Genomic DNA, 25,627 nt, shown 5'->3' with positions numbered 1-25,627 from the left:
AACTCCACATATCCTAGAGGAATGCTGTGATGTGAAGATCAAATGTTCATTTCATCCTCTGCTGCTTGCCATCTCTGCATAGGCTCCCCCTTCCTGCTTGGAGTTATATCCGTTTTATGTAGACAACAAATTCTACCTTCAAATATTCTATCCTTCAGAAATTCTGTCCTTCAAAAGTAGACTGAGGCTTGACTTTTTCCTTTAAATGTCTTGAACGCATAATGTTTTGCTCCCTACACTTCAGGAAGTATTGATTTTTTAAATTAATATTTTGTATAAAAAACAGGTGGCCAAAGCAAAGGCCTCTATAAACATTTTTAAACCATGTTTTGTAATAAATGTCCTCAGAGGGACAGGACTAGTAAGTAGGGCTCATTAACCTGATTATTATGAACATTAAATCAATGTCTAAGTATTTCAGGCCTCTGCTAGGCATTAAGCAAATGAAGCTGTATAGGCCGGTGTATGTCCTCGGAAAGCTTTCTCCAGGCAAAACTGCTAATAGCATTAAAAGATGTGTGCATCTTCAGGTACCAGGATGGAAAGGTTGATTGAGTTGATGGCCACAGTGATGGGACTGGCAAGAGTAGGGAGAAGTTACACTGAAACTGGGAAAGAAGTTTGGAAGCAGAGCAGACCTCATCAACAGCATTCAGTAAACAGCTGAAGAGTGAATTAAGTAGTGAATCCCGGAGACTTTTCCCCAGGCCATCTCTGCATAGGACTTTGGGAGATCACAACTCATTTTGAGAAAATTAGGCTCATGTACTGCGATGCCAAAACACCCGGCATCCTGTCTATTATCTCTCAGCCGCCCACTCTGGGTAGCTTTGATGCGCTGGTCACATTACCACCCATGTTTTTCTTCTGGGGAGCAGCCAGACAGGGTATTTCCTTGAGTAGTAGACTGGCATGAATCTTCAGCTATGAACTTTCATTTCATTTCCTGCAAAAAAAAAAAAAATGCATCTCTAGATCCTGTGATTGACCTAAGGTTAGATGTCAGGGGAGCAAAATACTGATTCTCATTTCCCATCACAATTGTTGCCATAAATAGCAAATTTTATAAGCTGGAAAATCCAAGAGATGCACAGTGATGGATGAGCTCTTGCTGATTAAAAAAAAAAGCCCATAACTCTGAAACCATAGTTCAAGTCGAAGTAAATGATAATAATAAAGCATAACTAATACAGTATTGAATTATTCATGTATATTGTCAAACCTGCAACCTCTATGTTAGAGAAGCAGATTCATTTATATATATATATATATATATATATATTATATATACACACACACACATATATATCTTTAATTAACGTGTCTTCAGGATTGCCTAGTTTTAAGTAAGGAGGAAGGCTTGAGCATTAAATATGCATTAAGAAGAACTTATATGAAGGAAATTATTGTTATCACTAGTTATTAATATAAGCAATAAACTAACATCATGGGTATTTATAAGTAATTACCTATGGCTACATTTTTGTGCAAATGATAATTTGAGGATAGCCATTAAGTGCCAACTAAAAAGTCAAGCCCAAGAATGATTAATGCCATAGCTTCTTAGTCCAAGAAATCTTATCACTTAACGGATGTCCCTGCTTTTCTGCTTTTGTCCTATGTTCATCTTCCCCTGGCAGCCAAAATGATCCTTTAAAAATGTGGTCACTTCCGGACACATTTTCCCATTCTCCTATGCCTTCTTGTTACACACAGTTACATCCCACCTTCTTTTCTTACATAGCACAGATATTCTTGCCTGCCTCCTGTCCCTATCACCCTCTGAGCTATGAGCCTGTCTCTTGTGGCTCTGCAAAAATACCTGGCACTGTCGGTGTCTTAGGCTTCTGATACACAGCCCTGCCAGCCCCAGCAGAGCTGGGCACTTTCCCAGTATTCCCAGGCTCCTATCTGCATAGCCAATGTTCCCTCCTCTGCACCAACCACAATCCCCAAATACCATCCCCCCCTCACTAGAAAAGCCACACAAACCACAGTCCAACTCCTCCTGTCCCCAGCTGTCTGCTCAGATAAAGCTTCCAAAGCCACCCAACACAAAGTTATCTAGCAAACAATCTTTTAGAATGCAATACTATTTCATTTTCGTCTACCTACTTATAGAAACATGGACATATCAGTCTTTCAATTGGAAAGGCTAATCGCTTCTTGTACAGGCTCCTGAGAATAGGATACTTGTTTATTTTACCAAATTCTCTATGCACAGTAAGAGAGTAGCCAGTCTCCTGGTGTCCTCTGTTGAGTGATCAGTGCCATATACATACTTCATTTTAAGAATGCCATAAGACTGCTTTTCTTCCCTGCATGCAATTTTACCACTTAAGTGGCCTACATACAGTCCTTGTTTTCTTTGCCTTGTAGGTGACTCTAAAGCTTCAATGATCTACTTCATTTCCTTCTCTTAAGATTTTATAAAAAAAAACAATGAAACAAACAAACAGAAAACACCCTTAAACCATCCTAGAATGTTAGTGATGTTTAAGAGCAGAAAAGAAACGTTCATTTATAGTATTAACTACTATTGTAGGGCTCAGAGTTTTCTGTGATTATGCAAATCATTTGGCTTTCAGTGGCAGTGAGCTCATTGTATATTAGTAAATATTTATAAAGTGTTCTGTATTGACTGTTTTACCATCAAGTTGATTAGTGATTTCTTCTGGCAATCTCACGAGGTCAATCAGCATTATTAAAGCACAGTCCAGAGAGGTTTGGCAATTTGCCCAAGGTCACTCAGCAGGTCATTGGCAAAGCCTGCAATTGGCAACTTCAGAACCCATTACTGTGACAAGTCCTGGCTCTTGTTCTTTTTGGAAGAGTGACCCTTAATCACTTTTCTTGTACAGTAGGCATATAAACACTAAATGTTCTAAAGTGAGAAAAGTACAAAGGTCCCAAGTTGAAGGAGTTATTGGTATAATTAACAATTGGAACCAGCTATTGGAAATGGAAAATAATATACAGTGGAGTGATAAATATAGTTTTGAAAATGGGAACATAAGAACAGAAATGTATTTAGGTGATAGATGGATAGATGATAGGTAGATAAATACATAGGTAATAGATATGTGGTTCTGGAAATGGCAATGATGATAAATAATACGTTATAGGGCCAAAATGTTTTAGGAAGAGTTGAAGTAAGTCATGATGTTGGGAAGACTGAGCTATCCAAAACAAAAGTCACCATATCACTCTGTTAAAAAAAACATCTCCTGGATGCCTTATGAGGATGGAATCTGGTTTTCAGGTCTGTATAGTTGTCATCTCTGAAGACTGACCTACATGTCTACGGCCACACCACCCTGAACGCACCCGATCTCGTCTGAAGCCCGACCTACAATTGACACAGGCCCTGATAAATTTCCTAGGAAATGATTTAAAGATTAAGAAGTTACAAGCTGGGTGCTGGTGGCTCATTCCTGTAATCCTAGCTACTCAGAAGGCTGAGATCTGAGGGTTATGGTTTGCCAGCCAATAAATCACTTGAAAACCAGAAATGGTGCTGTGGCTCAAAGTAGTAGAGCACTAACCTTAAGCATAAAGACCTCAGGGACAGGACCCAGGCCCTGGGTTCAAGCCCCATGACTACGAAATAAATAAATAAGTGAATAAATAAATAAATAAATTACAATGTATCTTCAATTTTCATTCTTTCTTTTTCTCTGCATGTTTCTTCCTTTGGAAATTAAGATCACAAAATAAGTCTAGGCCAATGTCTTATGTTTGTTCTGTTACCTTCAGACGGAGTCTTCTGACTGTGTCCTACAGGTAATTTGTAATGAATTAACTATCTGAAAAACAAAAGTAAGCATTTGTCCTGATAAATGCTTCCTGCAAGCTTAGGCCTTTACAAGGTAATATTACCTTACTCTTGCAGCAACCTTACCGAGCAAACACCGTTAATAGCTGCACTTTGCAGGCGTGTGGACTAAGTTCTCAAGTCTTAACTCCATAACCTTTATTCCATTACATTATTATATGTTCATGTTCTTCCCGTTCTCGGGATGCCCAGGTGACTGACTTCACATGTCCCAGGGCTCAAGGTGATCTAGGTACTTGGTGACTGTCATAGCATCTCTCCTCCTCTCTTGTACCTTCTGGTCACCTACTTACCCCTTGTCTCATGCCCCGGGTGTGGATCTGTCATGGTGACCTGACATTTGCTTTTCCCTCTGCCTGTCATACTTTTCCTCAGCATTGGCACCTAGACCAAATACATTCTTCAGAATTAGTCTAATATGCCTCTGTAGAGATGATTTGACCATGCTAAATAAAAGTTACCCTAGCTTTTACTTTATTTTCTGTATTCTGCTTTTCCTGATTTTGGACTTACCACCTTCTGAATTGCATTTGTTTAACTTGTGTGTGTGTGTGTGTGTGTGTGTGTGTGTGTGTGTATGTGTGTGTGTGTAATCTGCCTCTTTTCTCTAGAATTTAGCTCCGTGAGAACACCAATTGTGCATGCAGTTTTCCTTTGTTTTATTATACCAGTACCAGAACAAAGTCTGGAAACCTAGGAGATGCTCCATAAATAATTGTTGAGTAAAAGAATGAACAAAGCCTCACATTGTACTGCTATAGTAAAATTATAATAATCAGATTAAATCTCAATAGTCTACATTTAAGCCTGGTGGTGAAGAATCAATGTCTTGTACATCTGGGGAATGTTTGGTAGCATCTTTTACCAACTGTTCAGGCCCTTTCAATACCCCCAAAAGACTCATACCAAGAAGAAGTGGAGGACTTTGCTCATATTGTGTTCATCTTGAAGCTTATTCTGGCAGGAAGCATTAACAACACAGCATGAAGTTGGAACTAAGAGAATGATAATACCCAGACAGATCAGAACAAAGAAAAGCTTTAAAAATTCATTAACACATGAGTACAGGTTCCTTTAAGAACAGACCTTTTAAAAATATATTACAAGTTCTGTAAATTATGTAAGAGAAAAATATATTTATATCAAATACATGACTTTCATAAATGCAGTGTTTAACTCCCTTCCCCGCCCCTGACTTCCCACATTACAAGTTTATTTTGCAAGTTAACCTGAAAAGCTCAGAAAGTCCAAGAAGCAAAGATAAACTTGTTCAGATGAGGATATATCATAATGCCTGAACAGAACATTTAAATTATATGTTTAGGCTGACAGCAAACATATTTCAAAGCAGAATCCTTAGAAAGCAGGAGACAATTTCCTTTAGCTCCACGTCATCGTTTGATGTAGATTGCCTATTATATTCTTGAGGTATTATGAAAAATGGATTTGGAGATATTTTCTTGACAGGGGTAGACTAATGGAATCTGGTGTCTGTATTTAAAATGTGCAGGGGTTGGTTATTGCATGGTAATAGAAATATCAGTCCTGCTGACAGGTAAAAAAAAGTCTGTCAATGAATGATAATGAAGTTATTTAAATGTCAGCTCACTCACAAACATTTTCCAAACCCTAAATTATTCTCACTGCTTTAACCTCGTGTATCCTAAATTATTAAAGAATAGGATCTCTGAGCCAGCCAGTATGCCTTTGGTACTGGAAGCTATTTTTATGTCAAGAGCACCAGGAACAATGAAAATGAAATTGGTTAAGGAACAATGAAATTGGTTGTTCTTACTGATTTTAGGAAAGAAACAAAACATAGATGCCACAGGTGCACAATGCTGTTCAACTTTCAGAACATCTCATTGGTATGGTTTGACTAATATCTTGATGCTTTCTTAATTCTGTAGATTGAGTCTTTGCTTTGTGACCTTGGTAATTGGGCTCTGTGGTCTGGTATAGGGAATCTTCCTTTTCAGTGGCTCTAGGGTGAAGAAATTCAGGTCGTTTTGATACTTTCTAAAGTCATATTGATGGTACAGTTCAGCTTACCTCTGATTCAGAGTGTGTATCAGTTAAATTTCATGCATCATTCACCCATCAAATGGAGAAGGAGCCTGGTATGCATCAACTCTGTTGTGGAAGACTGAGGATTTGTGTGGCTAAACAAATAAGGCACAGTGGTCTGGTTTTTGCCTTTGGTTGTTTGTTGTTGTTGTTAATTTGTGCTTGCATAGGTTTTTGCATCAGTAACAGTTTATTACCATTTATGAATTACATATGATAATAGATTTTATGGTGACATTTTTATTAATGCAAAGCATCATGCCATACTTAGCAAAATCTGCCCTTTGAAGAACCAAACCTGTTGGAAATTTATGAGGGGCTAAGCAACATGGTGGAAGAGATATTACTCCATTTCTTTAGCTTAGTTTCTCATATAAGCAGGGAAGCAAAACTAAGAAACATTGATAAATTTCACAGTACAGGATTTCACCAAAATCCTGAGACCTAATCAGAACTCATAAAATATACTATCCTATGCCCCATTCCCACCCTCTTGCTTAAGGCCTATTGCTTACAGCTCCTTCTAACAGTGTTTCAGACATAGTCAGAGATACAAAGCATACAAGTCAAAAACAAAAGACCCAACAATTTGAAGAGACTAAATGAGCAACAGAACTACTGTCAGATGGAGGATAAATGTTGGAGCATAAATGTTGGAAGTTATAAGACTTACATTTCAAATACATAAATGTACACGCATACATGTCTAGCTTAAGAACTTTAATAGAAAAAGTAGACAAAATGCAACAACAGACAATTAATATCAGCAAGGAGATGGAAATTTGAGAAATAATTGTACTGGTAGAGATCAACAACACTGTAACAGAGTTGCATATATTCAGTGACTCATCAGTTAACAGAACACTACTGAGAAGTAAATATCTGGCCTTGAAGATATCCCAATAAGACCTTCTAAATTTGAAAAACAATTAAAAATATAAGACTAGAAAAAATTAACCTGAATATTAACCTGAAAATTATCCTGAACTATGGGGTGACTGGGAACAGGTAACATACCTGCCATGAACGTTCCATAAGGAGAAGAAAGGCAGAAGGCACTGAAGCTATATAAAGCAAAGATGATTGAGAATTTCTGAAAATAGTATCAAGCATCAAACCATAGTTCTAAAATCTCAGAGAACACCAACACAGTAAATGTCAAACTAATAAACCTAAGTTACCTATATCATTTTTGAATTTTGGAAAATCGAAGATGTGAAATAAACACTCTGTCAAGTATTAGGAAGGAGGGATACCTTATGTACAGAAGGTCAAAGGTAGGACAGGAAGGGTGACTCAGTGGTAGAGCGCTTGCCTTGCATGCATGAGGCCCTGGGTTCCATTCCTCAGCACCACATAAGCAGAAAAGGTTGGAAGTGGCGCTGTGGCTCAAGTGGTAGAGCTCTAGCCTTGAGCTGAAAAGCTGAGGGACAGCGCCCAGGCCCAGAATTCAGTCCCATTACCACTACAGAAAAAAAAAAGTAATAATTACATTGTCACTCTCAAATCCATGCATGCAAGCCCAATGTAGAGTGACATAGTTAAAGTATTAAGAGAATATCAATAAGCTTTACATACCCTGACAAATTAGCCTTTCAAGGAGAAGTAGTGACTTTCTTAGATTGACAAAATTTGATGGATTTGTTGCTAGGATACCTACCTCAAGGGAAAAATTTAAGTCTTCAGAGACAAAGAAAAAATGTATAGGTCAGAAACTCAGATATGCAGAAAGGAAGAACATCAGATAAAAAATATGTAAATATACTTTTTTATTTGTTTTCCTAATTGACCCAACAAATACTAGTTTGTTCAAAATAATAACGGCATTATGGAGGCTTATATATGTGATATTATATGTGTGTGTTTGTGCTTATTAAACATTGAGATGAATGATGTAAATGATAAGTGAGAGGAATTTAGAAATATATATTCCATCAATCAGTCTATCTATCTATCTATCTGTCTGTCTGTCTGTCTGTCTGTCTGTCTGTCTGTCTGTCTGTCTGTCTGTCTGTCTGTCTGTCTATCTATCTATCTGTCTGTCTGTCTGTCTGTCTGTCTGTCTGTCTGTCTGTCTGCCTGTCTGTCTGTCTGTCTGTCTGTCTGTCTATCTATCTATATTTGCCAGGCCTGAGGCTTGAACTAAGTAAGGATTTGGGCACTGGCCCTGAGCTTCTTTTAATCAAGACTAGTACTGTACCACTTGAGCCACAGCACCACTTCTGGCTTTTTCTGTTTATGGTACTGAGGAATCAAATCCATGATTTCATTCATGCTAGGGCACTCTACCACTAAGCCACATTTCCAGCCCCCAAATAACATTTTTTATCCAATAATTGTACTACTCAAGAAGCAGTGTGTACCCATTACTTGGAAGAAGAATTGGACTTTGAGTAATCATAAATGTATATTGCAATTTCTAAATATAAAATAAATCCATCTGATTAGCAAAGAAGGGAGAAAAAAAATTAAAACCATGCATGTGGTGCTCTCCATTCAATCTGCAAAAGACAGAAACCATATGAAGAGGACAAGGAAAAACAAGGAAAGGAGAATAGTAGACAACAATAACAGTAATTGTTAGTTATCAATAATCATATTAATGTTTACTATTCTACATGTACAGACAAAAATGGTTCTCTGAGTGAATTCCCAAAATAAGCTCTAACACTATTCTGTCTGTAGGAAAAGCACTTCAAATTCAAACAGAAATATAGATTAAAAGTAAACTTTCTTTCCTACTAGATCCATGGAAAAGATTTTCTTCTACATTTGAAAAATTGATGTCAACTAGTTGTACAAGGGAGTTTCATTTTGACATGTACACATACACATGTAGTATACCTTAATTAGACTCACCCTGTTCATCTCATTTCCCATTTTATCTCTCCACATACTGCTCACATCTTTCTTCAAATCCATTCTGTCTTTTCAGTACAATAAGGAAAATCCAGTCTTTGTTCTCTACCAGGTGGTCCTGAAAACTGTTTCAGTTCATATTTCTTTTCCTAAGAAAAACAAAACTAGGTTCCTTAGTACATCTGATTTTCCATCTGTAGATTGCATCATGTGGCTAATGATCAAGGCAGTTGACAATAGTTAGGGTACAGGCTTAGTAGGCACAGACTGCATGAACAGTATACCTGCCACATTTTTTGGCCTTAAATAACATTGGTTACACTTTAGGGTTCACTTTATTTATATGCTTCATCTTATAGAATTTGGTATGTGAGAACTTGCATTTATTGAAGCACACAGCAAACGTTGATTTCTGACTATCATAACTGTTAGACGTAAGCACCGTAAGAGATTCAGCAATGGAATTCAGGAGAAAAATTATTATAGATGCAGACTATGGAAGCTTCAGCACTCAGATTCAGATTCTTACCATTAACTCAGATTCAAGTCCCATGTAAAACTACCAGCACATTTCTTTTAAAATATGATGGTCGTGGGGCTGGGAAGGTGGTTCAGTGGTAGAGTGCTTGCCTTGTTTGCCTGAGGCCCTGGGTTTGACTCCTCAGCACCACATAAGAAGAAAGAGCCGGAAGTAGCGCCATGTCTCAAGTGGTAGAGCTCTAGCTTTGAGCTGAAGAACTGAGGGACAGTGCCCAGGCCCAGAATTCAGGCCCCATGACTGACAACAACAACAACAACAAAAAAGATGGTCTTAATTCAGCCATATTTAAATATTTTGTAATAACTTTGTGAATGCTCTATTACCAAACAAAATTTAAGTAATTTTCAGTGATTAAAGTTTTCCTTGAGGGTTTACATTAAGGGTTTTAGTAAGTGGTGAGCAAAGAACGCAAGAAATAAGCAAAAAATAATTAGTCAAAAAGAGAATGGCAAAGCTGTTGCTTATACATTGCTTGTTATGTGCCATTGTACTAAGGACTTTTATGGATTTATTTAGTTTAAAAATGTGTATATGCTTATTGAGTATCTAACTTGATCATATAAAATTATAGCAGAAGAATTCCAATCACAGATTTTATTGCTACAGCTTCTTGTTGAAACTCGTCATATCCCGTATTGATCTGATTTTGTTTTTCAAGTGAAGTAGTTCATTTGCCATCTCAAAGAGATGATGAATTTGGGAATGTTGGTGGGTGACTCTGATGTGGTTTCTTCAATCCTCAAAGTAACAGCTCAGCTCTGTGTATTTAGTAAATCCTTAAGTAAAAGCAAGCTCCAACTGTTCTAAAAGTCAGTTTTAACATATGTTGTAGAGGGGCAGGGTGAAGATTAAAGATCAGAAGTGAAAAGAAGCAAGCTTTGATTTTATCACTTACATATTTATTTCCCTGCAATGCTTAATTATTTTATGTGGGGAGGGAGGCATTTCAGTTCTCTAGCATAGAAGAGGTATTGACAAAAGTCTTACCTTTCATCTATGGATAAGCCAATTTGTAAACAAATCCTGATGATAAAATGCTCATTGCAGAGTATTTTCTAAAATGATACAGGCTGAGGATCTGAGGCCATACAATGATTAAAAATATATCTATAAGTGGTGCTGTGGCTCAAGTGGTAGAGTGCTAGCCTTGAGCTGAAGAGCTGAGGGGCAGTGCCCAGGCTCAGAGTTCAAGTCCCATGACCGACAAAAAAAATAGATCCATAAAACATATCTATATATGATATATATTTTCTAAATATTTCCTTTTTGTTTTTATTTCTCCTTTAACAGTTACTTTATATTTAGTGCATGCTGCCTTTCCTATTTCAAATTTATTTGCTTTGTTATCCTTTATTTTTATTGCTGTCCTTTTATTATAAAAGTAAGACCTTTTCTTTCTTTTTTATTTTACTTATGCATTACCTTTGATACTGCATTTCCCAAAGGATGGTGCCCAGAACACTAATCTTATTTGGTATCACTCAGGAATGGATCCTATAAGAGAATACACTTTGTAAAAGCTAAATGAATCATTTATATAAGAAGGTCAGTGTACATTACAGATAGATGACACAGTATGTGGAAGTGTATGAAGAAGAGCTACATTAAATTTTGCCCCCCTATGGCATTTCCCAACATTTCAATTAAGAAAATTCCTTCTTCCCTTAATGAGGGATGATGGAGAAAATATCCATCACACTGTTTCATCAGCCTACTCCTCAACTTTTCTGTCTCTTATTTATTCATGGTCCATGTCCTTAGCAATCTGTAATCTCACCATCAACCGCATGTCCATAACTGACAGCATCTGGTAACTGTAAATCAGAAACAGATGTGGGCTAGTATCATCCTCTTAGGGAGCCAGACTGCTGGAGGTATTGACTCACTTGAGCCAGCCCAGGTTCTTGAACACAGGCTGATTAGTTCAAACATCAACTTGTGCTGGTCATGGTGCTAGCGCAAGTATCTAGTGGCCCTCTACAGTGTCACACCTAAATCATTTGAGGACACCTAATGGGTGCCAGATGAGTTCCATTGCTGTAGACGCAGCTATTCAGAGATATTTGGTACAGGCAGTTTCTACTGACTGAATGGCAAACTTTTTTTTTTTTTTTATTATCAATCCCATACACCGCTACTAAGGCATACCAGCCCATTGTTAGCTCTACCCAGAACACCTGTCCACAATCCCATTCTAGTTATGAAATACTGTGGGACAAAAAACCACCAGTGTATGCCATTTGGGACTGTGGAAAGGTATTTATTAGCTATTCTATTTCAATCAATTGGTTATTACAAAATCTATAATGTTTAGACATATGACTGTGCTCAAATGGAAAATCAATAAGTTTGGAGGTGTTCTTGAGCTTTGTAACATCAAGGTGTAAGAAATTACATTACAAAAAATTATGGAGGGTCAAGTGCTGGTTTCTCACATCTATAATACTAGCTACTCAGGAGGTTGAGATCCATGATTCAAAGCCAGACACATTAACCCATGAAACTCTGATGTCCAATTGGCAACCAAAAAAGCTAGATGTGGAGGTATGGTTCAAGTTATAGAGTGCTAACTTTGAGCAAAAGAGTCAAACAAGAGTGCAAGAGTCTGAGTTTAAGCCCCATTACTGGCACAGGGGAAAAAATAAACAAAAAACAAACAAATGAAAACAGGAGAATGATGAAGGGGTTAATTGATCAAAATGCATTCTACTCATAGACAGGCATGTTAAATGGAAACACTTTATATTGTTATGTAGATTAAAAAGTGATGAAAAGATCATAAAACAAGATAATAAAATATAGCAAAGATGAAATAAATAAAATATTATGACAATAAAAATAAGAACGCTGAAAAAAGTGCTAATCTAAATCCATCATCATCTTGTCATATTGGGACTAGAATTAATATACACAGACAGGCAGGAACATACACACACACACACACACAAAATTAAAATGGGTCCCAACAGAATATTTGAGAATAATACTCATCTGCTTTATCAGGGAATATTTTATGTGAAAATACTCACTGAGTAACCCAAGGATTATGTTCACAGAAATTACAAGAAACTCTTCATTATGTCCTCTTTAAACTGGCTCCTACCTCTCTAGCCTTCATTCCAATTAGTCCTCTAGAAAACTTGAACCATTCTCTCCATCTCTGATGAAGTCCTACTATTTCCACCTGCCACTGGACAAAATGTGTTAAGGTAATATCGTTAACACATTGCCACCACGCTGCAGGTAAATTTTGCATCTTTTTATGCATGCACTTGTATGTAATATTCAGATAATGAAGAGTAAACAAGACTAAAATACCATAGAAAATGCCAGTAAAGGGTTGGAAATAGCCTAGTCCTAGAAAAATTCCAATATAGCCTTTGAAAACATTCTCCAGATAAGAGTGGAAAATAACTTATACCAAGAGTAGACCAAGAAAGGCATCTGAGCAGAAATCTCCTCACATTCCCTACGAATCTGAGGGGGAAACGTTACATGTGGGAGTTGGATTTTAGGGAAACGTTGTGATTAGTGAAATAAGGTCTGCAAAAGAATTCTGGAATGCAGTTCTATTAGTGACTGACAACTATTAGTGACTTGGTAGACCGTGGTGCTGAAGAAACCCATTTATACTTCTGTGTACCATCTGTGGGGCTCTTCCTCTCCTTTTCTAAACTCTTTCCTATTGCCAAGGTTCATAATTCAAGAAAATTTTGCTTAATGCCCTACTCTTCAATGATGTGAATGCCTGTATCAAATTTAGCTGGTCCATTTATCAGCTCTTTTCTGTGAACAAGTGCATTTGGGTACTCTCAGTCATTCCCTTCAAACCCAGATGATATCCTTTGCACATATAGTTTTATCCATGACCCAATGGAATTAAAATTTTGAAGTATCAAGAAGATTTTCATAAAGAAGATAATTAAACCTACTTATTTAATCTGAATTAATGTATTATTGACCAGTGATTAAATTATGATAGGGAATGTATAAGAAAGATAAGCTTATGCCTCCATCAGAAAGAATGACATTGCCCCATTTGTTAGGAAATGGAAAGTCTTGGAAACAATTATATTAAGTGAAGTAAGCCAGGCCCAAAGAAACATAGGTCCCATGGTTTCCCTTATTTGCAATACCAGTGTATGTCTGAGTCAAGCAGAAAAGGTCAGATAAGTTGATGTTAGGGAAATGCACCCACCCTAAGATATGTAGTCAAATGTTTTTTTTTTCTTTCATGCGATTGTTTCTAACACATTTATAAGATTCTTTCTTTGTTGCTTTGTATGTCCCTCCCCCATGGTATAACCCCTGCTTTCATTGTATTTGATGTTGGTATAATTTGTGGAGGGGAAGGGAAAAAACAAATCATTTAACTAGGGATACAGGTGGACCAGTTGCAGCAATGAGATGTACAAGTCGTTATGTTGAAAACGAACTTTACAACTTTGGTGGGGGATGAGGAGGTTTGGGTGGGTGGGTGGGGAGATGTTGGGAAGGGATGGGAAGGGGAAACAAAGGAGGAGGCTACAATGCTTGATAAGAAATGTACTCATTATCTTGCCCATGTAATTGTAACCCCTCTGTACAGTATTTTCACAATTAAAAAAAAAAAGAAAGATAAGCTTAGTGTTGGGGAAAGACATCCTTCTAAGTCCAGACAGCTTACCACTGGAAAAGGCCTTTGACAAGTGAAATTCCACTCGTTATGAAGACATTTCCTTGCTCTTAAATAAAAGGAAAAGACTGAATGACCTTTGAAGGTACTAACCAACTATAGATGCTGTAACTCATGAATGAAAACACAGTTGGGAGATAAATCTAGAGAACCTGCTTCTACACTGTGCTAAAGATAAAGCTGAAGTGTACAAATGTCATATCTAACTAAAAACTCTTTCATTTCTTTGGTCAATTCAAGGGACATGCTCATCTCAATCTTTTTTTCAAACTAATCACATCCTCTGTTGAAAGTATGTACATTAAAGGGGGGTAGAGAAATGGCATTTTAATTTCAACCAACTCAATTTAAATGCAAATGTTAACCACTCATATGATGCTACTATGTACATAATTAAGCATCATTATATGCTGTGTGAATCATTTGGAAACCTCTGGAGACCCATTCTACTATATGAAACGTATTATTCTGACAAGCGGCCAGATGATATATACTTCTGTTCTCATTAAAGCCTCTTTTGAATTATAGGTCAACCGATTATGGGACAACCTATGAGAAACTGAATGATAAAGTGGGCTTGAAGACCATTTTGAGCTATCTCTATGTGTGTCCTACCAACAAACGTAAGGTAAGAAATGTATATTAGCCTGCTACTGATTCAGGATGAGACTTCTGCCTTGGTTGGGTGACCTCTCATGATACCTAAAAATCCATTACAGTTAAGCTGGGATAAGAGATGTAAAGACTAGTTGATGGGTGTTAAGGTACTGGAATGTCTGACACGTCAAGATTTTCAGATCAGCAGCTGTGAGTGTAGGAGCCAGAGCTGTAGGTGCATCATTACCATTTCAGGAAGGCAGCGACTACTAGGAATGAGTCTTACCTAGAGGCTGCTGCTGCTTCTTGTCTTGTAAAACCTCTGAGCAGTCATTCACAAGAATTAGAATAGCTTTGACAAGAGAGAAGAAAGATGGGCTTTCATCTGATGCCCTTGTTTTCCCCTGACAAGGAGGGAATAGATAAACTAGAATTTAAGTGGTTATATCTTCCTAGCACAGGCAGGGCGTTGTATTTCTCAGGTTTATTCGGGCAATACGCTAATGTCAGGATGGAATCCATACACATGGTTTCAAAAATATGGTGAAGTTAGTCTCTCCTAGTTACTGATTTTACCTGCAAGGAGTCTTGAGATCATCATACACATGTTTTATTTTTGCAGATGAGAAGACTAAGATTTTTTTTTTAAGACAGATTTAGAAGGAGTAAGTCTCACTCGTATTGCTAATCTATTACTTGTCTATGTGTCAAAGGATTGATCTATTTCTTTGTGGATTACTTTTCCCCCTATAAAGCATGCTTTCTAAGTTAAAAAAAAACACCTTTGTCTCACAAAGAAAAGTCCATACATTTCCTTTTATAAATACATTTACATGAGCAAATTCTTAATTTTGAGATATAATGTCCAACTACCACACACATTAACTGGATTAACAGTATCTATCAGGGAATAGAAAAATATCACCCATTAATGTATCCTGAATTGTATTCTACTTTTGTGATATCATTGGCATCTACAATCTTGGGATTGTCATGAGATACTGTTAGTGTCCTCAGATGGAATTTGCATTTTGCTTTCTAGGCTGGGGATGGCACAAGAGACTTTTCCTCAAGCAATCATCCCCAACTCCGACTGCAGATCCAAAGCACTAAGTGAGCCCCAAATGCTTAAGCCTCGATCTTACCCTTAAGACACATTGGATTGAGCACTGCTATCTTGAGAAAAGTACCAGATGTGCTTTATTAGTATTTATAGTTGAGAAACATTATTGTAAAACTTATCTTCCTGCTGGCTGGAAACATGTCAAGTTCCTCACAGATGCAGTGTAAGAGTTGAGCTTAGCTAGGTGGCAGTGGCTCATGCCTATAATCATAACTACTCAGGAGACTGAAATCTGAGAATTATGTTCTGAAGCCAGCCAGGGAAAGAAAGTCCATGAGAATGTTTTCTCCAGTGAACTATCTAAAAGACCAGAACTGGAGCTATGGCTCAAGTGGCTAGAGTATTAATCTTGAGCACAAAAGATCAGAGATAACGCTCAGGTCCTGAGTTCAAGCCAGCGGACAGGCACAAAAAAAAAAAAAAAAAAAAAAAGAATTGAGATTAGATCCTGAGTTTAGATAGCTTTTGTTAATTACCAAGCAGATGAATATGCCATTTTCCTTAATCCCTCCAAGCACCATATCCTCAAATTTATTTATTTTTTTTTTTTGGTCGGTCGTGGGACTTGAATTCTGGGCCTGGGCGCTGTCCCTCAGCTCTTCATCTCAAGGCGAGTGCTCTACCACTTGAGCTACAGCACCACTTCCGGTTTTCTGGTGGTTTTATTGGAGATAGGAGTCTCACGGTCTCTCCTGCCCAGGCTGGCTTTGAACCGCGATCCTCAGATCTCAGCCTCCTGAGTAGCTAGGATTACAGGCGTGAGCCACCAGCGCCCGGCCATATCCTCAAATTTAAATTGAAGATAATTACAGTACATACCTCATGAGGGAAGTTATAAGGATTATACAATATCAGATATTTCGGATGCATAGATCAGAACACTAAAGACTGTAATCAATGCTTTCAGTTTATTCTCATTCCTTGTCTTCCTATCCCTCCTGCTTCATATAATTATTGGAAGCAGTAGTTGTGATTGTCTCCTATAAATAGCAGCGTTGGGTAGAACTTTCTGTGAAGACAGAAACATTCTTTCAACCTGCCCAGTACTTTAGATACAAGCACCTTGTGCCTTGTTGAGTATTTGAAATATAGCAAGCAGTACTGAGTAGGTGAATTTTAAATTTCAGCAAGATTTAATGAACTATAATTTATATCATAACATATGGATGATGACCACAGTGTCAGACAGCAAATCTCAATAGTGTCAACCTCACAAATCTAGAGCATCACTGAGTGAATATTCCTTCCTAGCTTGTTACTGATCCATCCCATCATCAGTAATTACATCTAAACCATTTTGATCCACAGTATACTGCCTGATACTGAGGAAACTGACCTTATACTTTTTATTTTTATAATGAGATTTAATTGTTTGTTGGCTTTGAATTGATTCTTGTAAACTCAATTGATTTCTCCTCCAGTTCACATTTTTAGTAAATTTAATTTAACAATCAACAAACCCTAGGCTATGTGATGGGATTTTTGCCATGAAATATAAGAGACATAAAGAATCTCGCACTTCAAAGATTCCCAAACTAAGTTTCAGAAAGCAAGACATAGCCAGGCACCAGTGGCTCATGCCTGTAATCCTAGCTACTCCAGAGGCTGAGATCTGAGGATAGCAGTTCAAAGCCAGCTGGTGTACAAAAGGCTGTTCAAACTTTTATCTCCAATTAACCACCAGAAAACCAAAAGTGGTGTTGTGGTTTAAGTGTTATAGCACTAAGCTTGAGCTGAAGAGTTCAGGGACAGCACCCTGGCCCAGAGTACAAGCCCCAAGACTGACAGGAAAAAAAATTAAAAAACGAAGAAAGAAAAAAAGCAAGACCCCCCCCTCCCTTGAATCTGGTTCTACCAATAGTTGACTTTGTGTAAGTCATTCATATATTTGTCGTGTTATAAGAAAGGCAGATGGATTTTCAACTGAAAGGTCCCTTAGAATTGCTGCAATCTGGTGATAGTCTCTGTTTTATTGAGGCTATTTGAGAAGGACAAGGTTCAAAAAAAAAGAAGACACCAAATATTGATTGTGATTCTAGGCTTTCCTGCATCTGCACAATATATGGTGCTAGTCTCCAAGTAGAGATTATTTCCAGGAGTACAATTTGAAGACTGTGATTCTCAGACCCAGATGTAACTTTTGAGCCTGGAAGGAAAGTTTAGGGGAATAATCAGAAGAGTTCTGCCATGGAATTTACCCAGTTCAAAAGCTGGTTTTCCTTAGGCTGAGGAAGTAACTTTTAATCTATCCTAAGAACTTTGAAAAAGGTATTTGGCCACAGGCACTTCCCTGATCTGAATTAAGACTTGTCAGATCCTAGTTTCAAAAAACAGAGAAGTCCAGTTTGTGACTGAGAGAATATCTCTTCAGATGCAGAGGTGGTCCTGAGCTGTTTAAGGTTCATTGTTTATTAGGGCACCAAAGCTATTCCTCTACAGATAAATGAGGGCTTCAGGGTCACTTTCTGAGATGCTGATAGATTTAAGATATATTGGAGGACAATGAAGGTCTTTACAGTACAACAAAAATCAATAAAGTTGAAATAGCAGTATATATGTGTACAGTTTTTCTACTTATGAGGTGAATTTATCACCACAACCTATATACACCCTCCCAAACACAAAGAGACATTTGAACCAAGAAGATTAGTGCCTGAACAACATTTTAAAGTGTGAATATATTCTCCCGAATCAATAAGAGTTTATGTACCCACAAATTTAAAAAAGAAAAGAAGAAGAAAGAGAAGAGTTATCAGACTCTATAATTATACAGGACAAAAGCGCTCAAGTTCACTTCAGTTCTTCTAGGACTTTTATGATATTCTAGTCAAAAATGAGCAGGCTCCTGCAAAGGGTTGTATTAATTCTTTCAAATGTGTAGAGTGTTATCTTTGGAGTTAATGGGGTTTGTTCCAGATATGTCCTTCTGCTTTTCACATCGGTGAGAGCAACTGAAATAAAACTGACTATGTCCCCATAACTCTCCACTTTCCCAGCAATCTGTTGTCTTACTACCCTGAGTTGTTTGAGAGGTTAGGAACTGTTCTTTCCTTAACATGTCCACACAGTGGGTTTAATGCTCTGATTTTGCTTGTTAAGGTCATTATTGGATTCAGAGTCCATAGTAAAATCAGTCCTTACTTATCATTTAAACTGATGATCATCCATTAGGGACAAGGCTACTGCAAATCACAACTTTCCTTAGACGTGTCTTATTTGTTGAAAACCATCACCTTCACATCTGTCTGTTTAGGAAGTCTTGATTAACAGACATTGAAAGCTTGCTCCAAGATATTATCCTAGGTCATTCATCCTCCTTTGCAAGAATCCTGTACCTGCCCTCTGATATATGAGATAATCCTAAAGGAACAAGGCTGAGTGTTCTTAGTGCCCGAGGAAAGACAGAGAAACTATCTGTCATTAAGTTTTTGAGTGACTCTTCCTCTAATTCATGATAAAGCCCAAAGAGTGTTTGTGTCTGCACAGGTTTACTAGTCGCATAGTTTGCTAAGAGAGAAAAAAAAGAAAGAAAAGATTTAAATCGTAGCTCAGGAGAATAGCCATGATGCAGAAGATGGAAGAAGAACTAATAGATGTAGCAAAGTAAAAGCGATCTGTGAAATCTGGGGTCTCACACTTAAATTCTCTTTAAGTTTATGTGTCTATTCTGCCTAAAACGTCTTTTTACTCTATTAGCAATACCTTTCACATCGTACCCAACCTTAGCTACTCTCCTTTCACAAGACATTGCTTCAGATCTTCAAGAATTAAGACGTAGGAAACTGTATGTGTAACCCATTGCAGGAGCAAAGAAAAAGAAAAGTGTCTTACTTGCAAGAGCCAATTCATGTAATTGTTATATCCTTGTGATCTCTGCACACTCTATTCCCAGGAAAGCACTAAAAAAAAACCCTAGACAGTATTAATTTTTTAGATATCTCATGCCCCTTTTGCGTCTCTATTCCCTCTCATTTCTGAGTTATCATTTCTTAATTAATATCATTCCTGCTGAGAGAATCTTCTAAGGCTTTCATCCTATAAATAGGACCCTTTCTCAGTACACATTGATCATTTGTGCAGGTCTCTTGGTACCTGCCAACATTAAACACTGTTTGCATTTTCTCCAGATGTTTAGGTTTTAATTACCATAGTGTATGTGACACTTTCTAAATAAGGGCTTGATTATTGACTCTCTGTCTCTTTTTATCATGGGCATGCTTAATTTATCTTGCTTTTCCTTTGGATGATCTAGGTAACATTTGTGACTTTGGGGAAAGGAAAGGAGTATGACATAGAAGGTCTTTCTAAAAGTGTTGCTTTGAAGGAATCATGGAATTAGTGAATCCAAGCCTGAAAGAAGAGTGTTTTCAAATTCTGTTCTTTCATTTGCCAGATATGAAAGCTGAATCTCGCAGAGCTTAGAGGCTTGCCTGACATTGCCTGCAAAGATCATGAGACCCTGAAAGTAAATCTTTAAATGCTACTTTTTTTTTTTTTTTTTGTCGGTCTCAGGGCTTGAACTCTAGGCCTAAGCGCTGTCCCTCAGCTCTTCAGCTCAAGGCGAGCGCTCTACCACTTGAGCCACAGCACCACTTCCAATGCTACATTTTTTTATGAGCTCATACTGTATTCGGACAATGTCTTTTACTTCCTCAATGGGATAAAGTGCCTCAGTCACATTGGTAATCTTTTATGAGGCTGAGCCCAGGATCCTCTTAAGGTATCTATTACCTGCCTAATGCATAGCTGAGTATTTGAATTGTACTTGCATTCAGTTTTGTGCTGGAAATTGGAAAAGAGGGTACCCTGTGAAACCAACTTTGACCCATTAATTTTTCTTTCAAGTGAATAAACAAGAACAGTAAAGAATCCCCATAGGTTTCCAGTCATTTCTAGGCCATCGTATATAATTGCATCTTTTCTGACTCAAGAGAATCTGATTAATATGTAAAGTGCCAGGAACTTTGCATGGCACTCAGTAGACATTATCTTCCGAGGCCAAGGGGAACTGGTGTATTGTATAATACATCAAAGAGGGAGCATGACATTTCCCTCAGCAGACACTCAACACTTGTTCATTCTACCCTAACTCTTTCATCTGTCCCTTTGTATACAATATCATCCATTTGCCTCTAATCTTTAAAAAAAAAAAAGAACCTATGTTTCATTCATAAAGAAGTGCTGTGCATGAACTCAGAGACCAAGTAGAAGTGGCATTTTCCAAACTTCAAGGTAAGTGGCTTTTTAAAGCGAATAAATGCTTGCTCTCCTTTGCTTAACCTGGGCAACCATAGCTAAAGGGAAAGATCATCTCTTTTGATCCCTTTTGGGTACATCTGAGTGGTTGGACTCTTCGGTCTGTTGAGCATTTATTAAGTTCTCTTCCCTACTACTACAAATACAAAAATCTAAGAAAGGACGCTAGACTTCTATTTTTTTCCCCCTCTGAGTGATTTTCCAACAGTTATCCAAGCCTTTAGGTTTCAAAGGAGCTGCAGTGTTCTCTTTGAAGTAAGGACAGACTGCCAGGAGCAATGCCCTTAGACAAATCCTTTGTTGCTCCCAGGTGGCTCTGGGGAGCCTTCTGGAACTCCAGGGCTCTGGAGAACACAATTAGAAAAGAAAATACTAATCGAGTGCACCTCCTCCTTGCCTACCTGACACAGTCTAAAAAGTAAGGTACTATGTGATTTTATATAAACCAAAAGTACCTGCAGTAACATTCATAAAGAAATATTAATCAAATGACAGTTGTTTTTATTTTAACAGAATGATACATAGTAAAAGCCTCGTTACCTTTTATTTCACATTCTCTGAAAGTCATACCACACTTTTAAAAGATTATCTAAGATACTGTTGGTATAGGCAATACATTGGGATGAGTGCATTTTAAACCTCTATTTTTTTCTTCCCCTTATTTCTCTCAATCCTTTCTCCTCCTAATTAGTCTGATTTTTATAGAACTGATCAGAACAATTAGTATTTCATTTCTTTTTGTAGCCTTAACTAATACTTAGTACTTGTTTCTTGATGCTTCTGGCATAATTAACATCATGTCTGTTATTCTCACTCATGGGATGTTATATTTTTCACATATAATAAATTCCTAACACCGTGAATACCAATCAGGAAACTGTGATTTAAAAATATCTAAGTTGTATCCATAGGATGACTAGATTTATGGGTTATTGAGTTTACAATGCAGAACTTTTAGTACATTTACATTATAAAAGAAAAGTTATGGGTAGGTAGTTTGATAAATAGACCTGTGACAGGTCTACAGAATGAAGTTTTCTAAGTATAGGCACAGACTTCATAAAACAAAATTGAACTCTGTATTTTCGTTCTAGTCACTTCTAAAAATGGAAGCTAACTCAAGATTGTGAAATCCTAAATTAGAATCCTAATTCCTAAATATCTGGAGACTTCCAAATATCATCAGTAAGATTTATCTAGAAGCTACATTTTTTTATACTACTCACTGGTTCTCTGAAGGTAGATTATCCGCGTGGCCAGAGGGTGGCAAATTCTCACGTGTGAAAGAGCTGAGGATTCTTCAGATACACACAGTGGACTTCCAGTTCCACTTCTCTGTGAAGCAGACGTCTTTACTTACTTCTCTGTCTACCTACTTTCTTATTTATGTTTGTCTCATCATCTGTCATTATTAGAGCTCCTGTTCTCTAAAGTCTGCCTGACCTAATGTTAAGTGCCCATCCATTACCCTTTCGTGAAGGTCAAATGCATTATTTCAGGTTGGTTGCAAGTTGCACTCTGCTATCGAAAATGGTCAGAGGTCCTTTCAACAGACTGCTCCATTTGCTTCCAGCAGTACTCCCTGTGGTTTCTCAGGGGTTTCCATCATCCAGTGTTTGACATACTGTATCTAGAACATTTGTTTCTAGTGAATTGCTCTCCTGATGGATGGAGATGAATGTCTGCTGCTACAGGAAATTTGCCACATTTACAAAGGTGGGATGTTTTATTCCGACAGATTAGATCTGCCCCAAGCTTTCCCTCAGTGCTGTCAGGAAAACAGTCCATGTGGATGAATCTTTAATAAAACTTTGCTTTTTCCTGATCTAGAGAAATTAAGAGTACTAACTGCCTCAGGAACTAAAATTGTTTTCACATAAACGTGCCTTTTGTTGACCTGGCTGTGGCTTCGATGAAATTTTCTATGGGGGTTTTGTCCCTCTGTTCCTTTTGGACTTCATTTCCCTGATTTTCTCCATCCATAAGCTCTCATATGCATCTTGTTTCATAGTCATTCAATTATTCACATAAGTTATAGGAAATTAAAAGCTACTGAGGTCGTTTTCAATACTCACAGGTTAAAAGGCCTGTGCTATAGGGTATACCTACAAGGGCTTTAGAGACATTTCTACTTTCATTGCTTTGGTCTATGTGTGTGTGTGTGGACTGGAATACTAAATGTTGCATAATTGACAGAATCTACCACCAGAAAATGAGTATGCCTATATTGGAGGAAAGGACAATGTGATGAAATTGTATATATACATATACATGAAAACATGGATATAAATGAATATACATATATATATGTATATATGAAAATATCCTGAATGTACAACCTCTCATAGATAGAGGAGAGGCATGGAAGAGAAAACATAGAGCAAAAAGGAGAAGATGGCAGAGATTACTGCCAAATATTTAAAGTAACAATGGTGATGAGAGAAAGCTATTTTGAAGCACACAAAGAAAACAGAGGGTGCCGGGTGCCTGTGGCTCACACCTGTAATCCTAGCTACTCAGGAGGCTGAGATCTGAGGATTGCAGTTCAAAGCCAGCCCTGGCAAGAAAGTCCGTGAAACTCTTATCTCCAATAAACCACCAGAAAACCAGAAGTGGTGTTGTGGCTTAAGTGGTAGAGTGCTAGCCTTGAGCTGAAGAGCTGAGGGACAGCGCTCAGGCCCAGAGTTCAAAGCCCCACGACCCACAAAAAGAAAGAAAGAAAGAAAGAAAGAAAGAAAGAAAGAAAGAAAGAAAGAAAGAAAGAAAGAAAGAAAGAAAGAAAGAAGAAAGAGGAAGAAAGAAAGAAAAAAAGAAAGAAAGAGAAAGAAAGAAAGAAAGAAAGAAAGCAAGCAAGCAAGCAAGCAAGAAAGAAAGAAAGAAAGAAAGAAAGAAAGAAAGAAAGAAAGAAAGAAAGAAAGAAAGAAAGAAAGAAAACAGTGGGTAGAAGAAAAAAGAAGTAAGATGATTGTAACTATTTCTAGTGATAGAAGTTTAATAATCTCTTGAGATCTCTCAGAGGAGAGAGTTTATCTATCAGGAACTTATTAAGACTTTCAGAGGAAGTACCATTTACCCTTATTATCTCCCAGTTCTTCCAGAATGATGCCAAATGGTTAAAAGGTGTTTGTTGATGGCTATGGCTGAAATTGCTCCCCCCCCCCCAGGAAAACACCATTATGATTCAAGTGCAGGGGTGTGGCAGATTTATAAGTAGACTCTCCAGGTTCCCAACACCACATACAAAGACCTTTGCTGCCCAGGGTATTCACAGACTTCTGTCCTTTGAAGGTTATCTCCTCTCTACTGTGTAGCCTCTTTTGTTAATGTGTATACCCTGAATTTTTGCATTTGTCCAGCACCAGCCTAGCACCAGTGTCCCATCCCTGTAGAGCTATACTTTATTTGAAGGTAGTCCTTGTGAATCTTTGCTCAGTGATACCATGAGTTGTGGAGGTATACTTAATATATAGGAGCACACAGGCGGTCTGTCTGGCCTTAGATTCTAGCTGAGTCACATTGTGAGCGTGTGCCCTGAGATAAAGGTTTATTTGTTGGTTGATTTCGGATCAACTCTTTTTGATACGTTTTCCTCCTCTGTGAAATAAAATATAATGATTGTGTCAACATCATGAAGCAATAATACAAAGCAGAATGTCAAAACAAGCAATGGATAGTACCTAGACAGAACCATGAGGCTAATATTTCCTAATGCCTGCTATTATTTTTATTATCTACTTGAATTATATGGCCATCCCATATGCAGTCATTAGTCAGCTCAACCAAAAATTCTAAAATGCCCGTTTCATGCCAGGTCATTTTTTAAGAAGTGAAATAGAAACATGAGACATTGTTCTTGTTCCTAAGGATTGTGCAGCTTGTTGGAGAAGATGAATGTATAAACAATCAATTACAGTGCAGAACATATATATCATAATAGCAATGTACATAGAGCTCTATCTTTGGGGACTCAGGGAAGCTTTCAAAGAGAAGCTAATATTTGTCAAAGAAGAAAGGGAAAAGAAGATGAAAATTGTCTTTTAGTGTATGTGCTATGAGAAACCTATTTCACAGAATGAAGTGCATAGCTTAGAGTTGTTTATACTTCTAAATGAATGTGTTTCAACATGTGCCTATTTTTTGTCTTAAAAATTAATTTCCACTAATATCTTACTGTAATGACTAATTAAACCATTGAAACTGTTTCTATGGCCCATCTGACTTACAATTCTAGCATAATAATGAAGTTTATTTTCAATTTTACAAGCTTATTCCGTCTTGCCTATAAATTCAGTGAATGCTAACATTAATATTAAATTAATAGAACTACTCACCTTATTATAGGTTTGATATGTTCAGCATTATGTTAAGGCATCAGTCAGTTAAAACTATTGATGAGCTTTGAAATTGCAATATTAAGAAGAAATCAATGGAGACATATTTTATCAACTGCCTAACTCTGGTCATTTGCAAGCATATCGTTAGATATAAACATCCAGTACACATGGGACCTCCAATTTCCCTGTGGAGTTTATCATCCTTTGCAGGGATGAGATTAAATATTACAGAGTGATAGATTACATTCTGAAAGTGCTAATTGTTTAGTGCACACTGTAAACTGGGATCATCAGGAAAGCAGCATGAAAAGGTTTCAATTGATGCAGACTGGAGTAAAAC

The 25,627-nt window shown here is 37.4% G+C and overlaps 1 protein-coding gene across 5 annotated transcripts in view; it reads left to right on the top strand.

Annotated features, from left to right (window-relative positions):
* Sorcs1 (sortilin related VPS10 domain containing receptor 1) overlaps positions 1-25,627 on the top strand; it is a 477,489-nt gene that overhangs the window by 240,225 nt on the left and 211,637 nt on the right. For all 5 annotated transcript variants that reach the window (XM_069987934.1, XM_069987933.1, XM_069987931.1 and 2 more), the window contains exon 3: positions 14,506-14,605. In XM_069987934.1, coding sequence (XP_069844035.1) covers positions 14,506-14,605 — 100 coding nt within the window. The remainder of the gene's footprint in view (positions 1-14,505; positions 14,606-25,627) is intronic.

The sequence above is a fragment of the Dipodomys merriami genome, unplaced genomic scaffold, assembly GCF_024711535.1.
Source record: "Dipodomys merriami isolate MVZ:Mamm:240054 unplaced genomic scaffold, mDipMer1.0.p SCAF_35, whole genome shotgun sequence".
NCBI classification, from domain to species: domain Eukaryota; kingdom Metazoa; phylum Chordata; class Mammalia; order Rodentia; family Heteromyidae; genus Dipodomys; species Dipodomys merriami.
The sequence above is the reverse complement of the archived record's forward strand: the minus strand, read 5'-3'. Positions and strand labels throughout refer to the sequence as shown.